Source organism: Perkinsus marinus (genome assembly GCF_000006405.1).
Source record: "Perkinsus marinus ATCC 50983 genomic scaffold scf_1104296975926, whole genome shotgun sequence".
Lineage (NCBI taxonomy): Eukaryota > Perkinsozoa > Perkinsida > Perkinsidae > Perkinsus > Perkinsus marinus.
In genome coordinates, this window is record NW_003200605.1 from 183405 (window position 1) to 192817 (window position 9413).

Below are 9413 nucleotides of genomic sequence, written 5' to 3' on the forward strand. Positions count from 1 at the left end.
ATGTTTGCTTTCCTCAGCTGAGTCCCAAGAGTTTCTTTAAAATTATAGAAGTTTACAATTCAGGTAGAAGTGCACAGAAAGAAATGAGAATTTCCCCAAATTTTCCCAAAATTTCCGCATATATCATTCTGGAACGGATTTGAAATGTCGGAGGCTGTTCCAACTGTGCTAATGTGGATTTTGAGCTGAGCGGAAAACGTGTACAGTACGCGGCATCTAGAGACCGAAAATACGTATGCAGAGGTGACTTTTTCTACAGAATGACTTTGAACGTACTGTACTGCCACGGAATTTCATGGTGGTCGGATACTTCGGTCACGGAGAATTGGTTTGGTGGATGTCCGCGAATTGTGTAGTGATTGGTTTCTTTCAGATGAGCTGATGCTGAGTGTGATAATGTTTCTGTTTTCCTTTTATTTTATCATCCTGATAAACCGTCTGTTAATAATCGTTCATCTTGGTGGAGTGGGGGATGAACGAACTGCCAATCCTGCAGTGAGTTTCATCGCCGAAAGGCCCCTGGTTCGATCCCTGGGAGGTATATTCTCTCCCTGTAGGTACTGGCTCTCCTCGAGTCGGATACTCCCCAGACGACATTGACAGCCTCTTTCCTGAAAGTATCCATATCGATCAAGTGATCGATTATGAACTAGCTGTCTATCATTTTTAGAACTATCCCCTCCAGATTGGCGTCCGAGCTCTCAGTCTTACTAACGGCGTGTTCAGTGCAGCAATCGTGATCATGCAGGTGTCAGTCGATAACTCCTCGTTAGCTCATGCAAGTTGCTGTAGATAGTGCGCTTGGCTGCCTGGTGCGTCGAGGGAACTCGGTTGGTAGCTCTGGAGAAGGACTGGTGTGTTCCATATAGTGGGAGTAAAATGGCGGGGGGTGGATTCGAACCGGGGATCTTGGGCTATTGGTTAGGTGCTCTGGCCGAGTCGCTAGTGGCGATGGTGATGAATGCAGTAATTTGGTCGAGAGCTCGTCGGTTGAGGAAGTCGCGTAGCGTGAGGTTTCATCCTCATATTCAAGCGGTGCGCACGGCGAAGAATATCTTTTCGAAGACTGGCTTTATACGTTAAATTTCGAAAGTTCGTAAATTCCCGGCTTCCGTCCGCAACCTTGCGTAACATTGGGAGAAGAGCTCGTGTCGCGAATCGATCAGCCGGGGAGAAGGGACTCCTAGCAGGCGGCTCTCATAGTTCATTCGGGATGTTCTTATCACTTAAAATCACTTGTGCTTATTGACAAGTCGTTGTCATGGGAGAGGGTTGATACCGAAAGATGAGTATTGCGATGCATGACAGGATGATAGGAATCTCGATTCGGTGGCTGATTATCGTTATTGGTCGCCCCTGTAGGCTATGGTCATATCTAGTCTTATTATGTTGGTAGGAACAGTCTATATAAGTGGAGCATATTTCCCGGTAAGGTATCTTAGGTCGATGTTTGGTAGATACGGAATAGGTCCGATCAGGTATTCTGGTTGGACTGGATGTGGCTGGATATCTTGTCTTATCTTATTCGCTTTGCTCTAGGATTGTGGTTGTTGTGGCTGTGCATATCTTTGTGAGTAGCTCGTAGCGCAAGGTCGTGGTAGGTTTTTCATACAGGTCGGTGATTGTATCAGTCGGCGGGGATGTTTACGGTAGGAGGCGAGAGAACGCTTCTATTTTTCGGGCGGTATATGGTGGGGAATTGGAAACGCTTAAGATTGACGAGCGAGAGCAGAAAGGTTCGTTTGGGATCTGTTTTGTATCTTGTATTGCTGGACCTTGGATATGTTTGTATGCCTCGCATCACTGGTTGGATGAGTCATCTCGTTCAGCCCCTTCGTCACTGGCATCTGATAGAGTCCGAATGAGAAGGAGGGACCAGGGATCGAACTCGGGTGTTCTGCTCGGATCTAAACATCTTATTTGTATGGGTTGGTTCTCGTAAGATACCTCTCCCACCCATCTGAATCCGATAAGTGGACTACTCAACTACTGAGCATGATAATATTGTCAAATCGTAATCGATCATCAGGGCGAGCGCTATTTGCGTTAGAGTTATGTAATCGGGTGATGTTTTATAGTTTCGCTTCGCCTTTTTGTCCAATGGGGAATACTGTTGGTAACTTGCCCTGCTGTGAGTTGCACTGTGAGCGGGGGATGTTTGAGCTGCTGGTCTGACCTGATCCGTATCTTGCGCGCTCGACCTAAAGATATCCCCGTGCTATCCTTTCAGCCGACGGTGCACTCGAGATGAATCGTCAAAAATCGGGAGGGGTCATCTATCCGAGAGTGGCCTCGGGTGGAACGTATCGTCACGCGCCACGAAATTCGAGCAGTGCGGCCTCTCTCGGTGCTCACGTGCCTCGGGTAAGTTGCCTTGCAAGAACGCGCTCGCCCAGACGATCGATTTCTGATCTTGCAGCTTACTCTGTCTTCTGGCTCGTCGAGTCGTAATTCGCTGCCCATGAGAATTCAATCGCCATCGACGTCGACTGGAACAAAAAAGGCGGAGCGAAGCGAAATCCGGTAACTCTGCGGGGATTCGAACCGGGGACCTTCCGCATAGCAGCCGGATCAGGTACTCGGACGGGTCGAAGTACATTGGAGATGTCGTCGATGGTCAGCGAGAAGGGGAAGGCCGATGGGAGTATCCAGGAGGCTACTATCAAGGTCGAAAGATTCCCATTTTTTGTCTAATTGTGTTTTGTTCGAAAGATTATTAGGTCGATGGATGAAGAACGAACCACATGGCGAGGGAGTTCAGACTTGGGCGGATGGCCGAATGTAAGTTGAGAGCTCCTCCGGACCTCTTTTGTATCTTACTACGTCGAACCTAAGATACGTCGGGACCTTCCAAGGGGGTAAATTCCATGGTGAAGGGCGAATGGAATGGCATGTTGCGGGAGACCGGGGAGGCCCAATGGTCTATCAAGGACAGTATGTGGATGATAGGAAGGAAGGATATGGTGAGGGTATCTTAGGTTCAACCACGCAGGATACGAATTAGGTCGGATAAGACAACTGCATCACGATGAATCGATCGAGGGCTCGATATAACTAATCAAACTTTTAGTGTGTATTTGTTATGTCGATACATGCATCATGTTGGAAAATCATATGAATATTCGCCAAATTCGACGAGACATGAAAGCACAGTAGTAGAGTCGTGCCCGCTCATTCAGGGACGTTCGAGTGGCCCGATGGTCGAAAGTATGTTGGATGGTGGCTTGCTGGCAAGAGGCATGGTGAAGGAGAGTAGTAAACTCTATCGATTACCAGGGCGCGCGCTTTTTGCAATTCAGATATACCACTGAGTTTGGTCAGACTCGGAAAGGTATTTGGGAAAACGACGTGCTTGTGCGTTGGGTGGGAAGTGTGAATGGAAGTTCCCCGTCTGGGAGTGCTGGTGGAGGAGTTGGGCCGATGAAATTATCGAAGAATCTTGAGGTTGAGCAGTGAAGATACAAAATAGGTCAGGACATGGCCACGTGTGGTAATCATCGACATGTTGATGGTATTTGATTGTCCATTGGAATTTATGTTATGATGTTTCTCTTGACAAGGACTAACCTACCTTGGGTTGCCTCAATCCACATATCTTTTGTGCATGCGTGCAAAATGATACTCCCAGTCTGTTAGTGCACCTAATGGGAATCAAACAACTGTTCAAGTTCGTATCGGAGAACGCCCCGAAGGCGGTGAGTGAGCAGAAGATGGAGAACTACACTGGAAGAAGCTTAGCTGTGGATGCCAGTATGTGTCTGTATCAGGTGGGAAGGGAATTAATTGCAGTCGGGGGAGTTGCATAAACATCGTATATGAATAGCTGTCATACAGCAGTCCATTTATTAGTTTATACGATCTATGTGGCATTTGATATCAGCAGACTTTTGAGATGATGATCGTCATCACTCATGGAGGTGTTTTGGGATGTCTTAGCGCTAGAGGGACTAATAATAGACTCATAGAGTTGTTCTCTTTGAAGTTGATATATTCAACTGTACGCAATAGTAGTAGTAGTAGTAGTAGTAGTAGTAGTAGTAGTAGTAGTAGTAGTAGTAGTAGTAGTAGTAGTAGTAGTAGTAGTAGTAGTAGTAGTAGTAGTAGTAGTAGTAGTAGTAGTAGTAGTAGTAGTAGTAGTAGTAGTGGTAGTAGTAGTAGTAGTAGTGGTAGTAGTAGTAGTAGTAGTAGTAGTAGTAGTAGTAGTAGTAGTAGCAGTCGTATTGAAGTGCGAGTAAACGGTTGGGGAGAGGGAGAGTCGTAGTGAAGACTTATGTGTTTAGTTCGTCATTGCAGTGCGTCTAGGAGGGGACAATCAGCATGCTAACCTTACCAATGCGGCGGGAGAGGTGACCTCTCATATCTCGGGGATGGTGACCAGGACGCTGAGGATGATGGAAGCTGGTGGGTTTGGGAAGTTGCGCAAGAGATGGTATGGCTATACCCAATATTCAATGCTTTATCACATACCACAACATGACTGCTCCTATCTAGAACTTCTAGTAAGTCGAGGAGATCATCAGAACTCGCGGTTGCCTTTGGATCAGCGAATGGTCTCTCAAATTTGTCTTATTCTGGTTTAACATATTACGCGACCAAACTATACAGTAGAGATCTCCAGAGGCCGGCTGGACGAAAATAATATTGTAAAACGGAAAATTTGAAAAAAAGCAATGGACATGTGAGGAGTTGAGCTGACTGTACAAAGGAATATGTGCAAATGTATAATGGAGTTTTACGCGAAGTGGCGTAAAACTCGGTGAATAACGCGATATTCGCGGTAATATGCAGTCGTCGTGAGATATATTCCTCACTACTAGTGTTTTTCATATCACTAGGGTGGAACTCCGATGATATATATCCAACCCTTATTGCGTACGAGGGTTTCATGTTCAAGGCCCAGAAAATGGTTCAGTTAAACTAGCATCGGTATACATCAGCTCACGAGGGATCAGTTCAGTTTGCTGAATTTGCCTATTGCTGAGACCGCAGTGCTCGCATCGTATGTATGTGCTAGTACATACTTGTGGAATCTATGGGGTCGATTGAGTTTAGTCTTGCGATGTTGTTGGTAGGCATAAAACCAGTGTATGTGTTTGATGGGAAACCACCTAGTCTGAAGACGGGTGAACTCGCTAAGAGAAGGGAGGTTAAAAAGAAGGCTGAGGAGGATCTTAAGGAGGCTATCGAAAAAGGTGACTCTCAGGGTTGGAATATATGTTCGCTTTGCTCAGTTGGGTTGTTTCACTAATTATAGAAGCTCACGTACGAATTCGGGTAGAAATCAGTAAATAGTTCCTCACAATTTTCATATTGTCACCAAGACATGCAGCGGACCATGGGCGTGTGATCCCATACTGGTGCCTCGGGTGAGTGCCTGGCACTGCCTCCTGGAATGCTCTGGATGGCTATAGGTTATTTTGGTACTGTTGTTGTTCTTGATTTGGTCAGCGTTGATTCGGAATGGCCATATGCTGGGTTTCGCGTTCTCTCGAGGGGGACGCATGTTGTGAATTTTTTTGAGGAGCCGAAGTGACAGTTTAGGAGGAATTTCCGCATCACTTCGCAAGAGTTCGCAATCATGCATGTGTTATTCATTGGACCTAGTTTGTATCTTGAATCGGCAACCTGAAGATACTCTTACAGGTGATGACGAGGGCATCAGAAAAGCTGCCCATCGGTCTACTCGAGTGACACCCCAGATGAATGCGGACGTGAAAAAGTTGCTGAGTATTAACTAGCGGAGCGATGCTCCTCGTTTCACACTGGTCATCTTGTCAGCGATGATGGGATGCTGTATTATCGAGGCCCCTGAGGAGGCCGAGGCGACGTGTGCGGCTTTGGTGAGGTATGGTAAGTGCTATGGAGCTGTCACTGACGACATGGACGTAAGTGCGGAGCTTAGGAGTTGTCGGAGGAGTGGTATGGAATGCTCTCTCGGCTGATAGGTTCTCACTTTCGGCTCGCCCGTTCAAGTCAAGAACCTGTTCAACACGCTGGGTAGTGGCCAGCAAGGTTCTGCTGGGAAAACTACTAAGCCGGTGAAGACCTCCTCATACATCTTAGCGGAGCGAAGCAGTTTTTGTTTGTAGGTTTATGAGATGTCGCTTTCGACTGTACTTGAGCAATTGGACGTCAGCATGGATCAGTTCATTGATTTCTGCATCATGTGCGGGTGCGATTATCTGGACACTATCAGAGGCATCGGTGAGGGGAAGGTTTTTTTGGTGACACGAAAACCTGACACTATTTTCTATGTCCGAAAACATTGGGGTATTTGAGAATGTCGGCATCGTGAAGTAGTTGAGCGCGCACTTACTGGATTTGGTTTGAGGAATTTCGTGGCGCGCGACTTTTTCGTAGGTCCTAACAACGCGTTCAAGTTGATTGTAGAGCACAAGAGCATTGAGGGCGTTCTTGACCATATTGATAAGACCAAGTTCGCTGTGCCAGAGAGTTGGGCTGCAGGAGATTATAAGACGGTCGAATTTGAAAAATTATGGATGAATTTAGCGCGCGCCCTGACAGGTTAGAGAGTATTTTCTCGATGCCCCTGCAGTGGAGAGGGAGAATATGAACTTGAATTGGCCGGTGCCGGATTATGAAGGACTGAAGAAGTTCCTAGTGGATGATAATCAGTTCTCTGAAGATCGAGTGGAGAAGTAGGAAGAGGACGCCGGTTCGAACCCCGGTCATGTCGTTTTTTTATGCTCGTCGTCGTGGCGGTTCTTATACTTAGGTACATTAGTAGGCTGAAGAAGTGCAAACAGGCGAAGACGCAGATGCGGTTGGACACCTTTTTCAAGACTACGAAACCTGCGATAAAGAAGGAGGATAAATTCGATCCGTTCAAGAAAGAAACTAAAAAAAGTAACTCTCGTTGCGTTACAGTTATTTCGTCGCGCGCCTGACAAATCTTCTTTAAAACTTGACTTTCCGTCGGAGACCCGCTTCCTCTCTATCGAATTTAGGGAGGTTTGCAAGCAAGAGCTCACTCGAGATGTGGAGAGGTTGTTGATGTCGTCGTATTCAGATGGCGCGAGTACTGGTGGCAGGAAGAGAAGCAGCGTGTCGATGAAGGGATCGGCAGCGAAGAAGGTGAAGAAATAAGGACAGACCAAGATGGGCAGCTTATCCATTCAATGAAGTTTAAATGATGGTGAGATTCATAATTAGCGACGAGTATCCAAGGCTTCGTGGTGGTGTGTTGCGTGGGAAGTTGGAGTAGATGAATGCTGATCGCTAGGGACTATAACCTAGCGATTAGATTGTGCATGCGTGCACGGAACATACAGATCTCAACTCGCTGAAAGTACCTCGGTAGGAAAAGTCATCGCAGGAGTTAGCTCCAAAGAACGAGGATCCACTAAATGAGCCAAGTTGACTGATAAGTCTCATTTCTGGTATGGAGCTCTTCGTGGGCACTCTCAGAATATCTCTCACCGATGCTCCTCAGTGCTAAACTAGGACCCCGTAGGCGTGCGGCCCCCCCTCATTTGGCTTCCCATCCGTATGTCCCGTTCCGAAGTTAGGACCTAAGTTAGATCGGTTTGTAAGTACCTGAAAATCCCACTCGAGATCATCCTCCGATTCCATGATATGTATATATCAGAAACCGTGGAAGCGAGGGAAAGTTCATACGGGAATGCTCGCTTGGTACGAGTTTGACACGTCAGATATTGCCAATGATCCTCGAGGGACCACCGCGTTGGATGCTACCCTACACGAAGCTGGTGGATTGTAGAGTGGTGCAAACACAGGTCCGTGATGCGCTCGCTCGCGAAGCTATTTACTCTGAGCTATACTCCAGCCCGTGTGTCTCGTTTGTTTGCTGTTGTTGCTACCGGTCCGATTTGTGAGGTTCAGTGACACTTAACTTTATCATCCACCAGTTGCTGATGAGCGACACTGAGCGTGCTGGCTCAATTTGCCCAACCTTTGCCACCCGGTGGTTTCTGATGTCTGTATCTTGACGTGCAATACTCAGCTGTATGAGGATGGCCGTCCGATGGCCACAGATGATTCATCTGAGATGAAGTCGGCAGGGCGGGACGAGTTGAGTTGACGAGTTTTGGGTGGGAAGCTGCGATCGGGCCTGTGTTTGCAGAAGTAACGGCCTGTTATTAAAGACCAAATACCCTCCAGGAATGCTATAACAGATTGGGAAAAAGACCAATAGAAGCTCTAATTACGGCTTTCTATCATAGAGGTGGTCGGATCACGCAGACTGCCATGACAAAATAGGTGGGGGTGATCCAATCAACCTGCTAGAGATTTCGGGTATAATTTTTCTGTGGTCGAGTATCGCCTGATCATAGCCCAGGTAAGCATTTCAGTCCGGGTGGGGTAACTCAAGTGCAAGTGCTCGGGACTTTGTGCTTGATTGACGAGGTAGGTTGCATTCCCGGAATGCCATTCGGTGCGACGGGGAATTGCGGATTGGAAACTGATCGGGCAGCGTGCTGCAAAGCCTTCATAGATAATGAAGTAGCACAATAAGTGGAGAAGGTCAAGGGATGGATCGATGGTTATGAGGCGTTCTCCGCCAAGGAACTCACACGTGAAGGAATGGGAGACTTCGATGATCGAGTACTGACCATGCTTCAGAGTGGTATCTCAACGGCATGAATCATGCCGTTGAGATAGTATCTCAGATGAATCATGCCGCATGATTTTCGATCGCACAATAGCGTTGGACTTGATCGATCAGCAAAACAAAATGTCGTTGAAGAAGAAGAGTTTGACAGAACAACTGTGTTGCTGCCGAAACACAGACAGTTAATGTTGTCGAGCATCATCGGTCGAGTGTATGTCATTATTAATGCTATGCACGGTTATGCGTTGCTTGTTAATCATCTCAGAACTAACCACTCAGTATTGGTCGTATCACACAGTGCAACACCCCTCAATATTAACTAATGTTGCTGTCTATCTGGAAATGAGAGAAAAACACGGTACGGCTTCTTGGCGGAGAAATTCCCCAACTGGGGATCGTATCATCATCCCCGATGGGAGGGAAAGTGTGCGACCTAGCGAAGTACCCGAGAAGCGAGCGCTAAACAACGTGTTGTGTTGATGAAAGTGAGTGCTGCAATGAAAGAATCGCAGATTCCAAGGACTACTGTAGGGATGTGGAGCACCCCAGCAGTACTTTTTTCTCTTCTTATTACCCTTGATACTGAGGGACTAGAGATGAGGCACTCGACTCTGTGACTAATGCTCGGGTAGCTTATTCATATCAGCTCGCTAACTCATCCTCTGGTCAGTATTGCGGAACCCAGACCTCGGGTTTCGGGCTTCAGGTTTGAGGTTTGGTCAATAGCTCTCCCATCCCCAGCGTCTATGGGATTTTTTATGGTCGTATCGTGCTTGAGGAGAAAAACTCCCATGGAATGGATGCCTAATGCTCCGAGAGT

At 47.0% G+C, this 9413-nt stretch overlaps 3 protein-coding genes across 3 annotated transcripts in view; 2 read left to right on the top strand and 1 right to left on the bottom strand.

Annotated features, from left to right (window-relative positions):
- Positions 1-2575: 2575 nt before the first annotated feature.
- Positions 2576-3456, top strand: Pmar_PMAR004478 (hypothetical protein; the record flags this gene model as incomplete). The annotated part of the gene is made up of 5 exons (XM_002764976.1): positions 2576-2667; positions 2721-2781; positions 2836-2963; positions 3180-3252; positions 3300-3456. Coding segments are annotated over 5 exons (511 nt in total), but the record flags the coding sequence as incomplete, so codon positions are not given.
- Positions 3457-3644: 188 nt separating this feature from the next.
- Pmar_PMAR004479 (flap exonuclease, putative) lies at positions 3645-7107 on the top strand (the record flags this gene model as incomplete). The annotated part of the gene is made up of 11 exons (XM_002764977.1): positions 3645-3767; positions 4281-4401; positions 5073-5192; positions 5644-5727; positions 5779-5885; positions 5946-6038; positions 6090-6204; positions 6361-6479; positions 6526-6659; positions 6737-6867; positions 7031-7107. 11 exons carry the CDS (start codon positions 3645-3647, stop codon positions 7105-7107), a joined length of 1224 nt encoding a protein of 407 aa, XP_002765023.1.
- A 2141-nt stretch (positions 7108-9248) lies between these two features.
- The window catches only part of Pmar_PMAR004480 (P-type ATPase, putative), a gene marked incomplete at both ends in the record, with an annotated part of 4043 nt that continues 3878 nt past the window's right edge, over positions 9249-9413 (bottom strand). Inside the window, one exon of the mRNA XM_002764978.1 lies at positions 9249-9413. This exon is cut by the window's right edge and continues 4 nt beyond it. Coding sequence (XP_002765024.1) covers positions 9249-9413 — 165 coding nt within the window.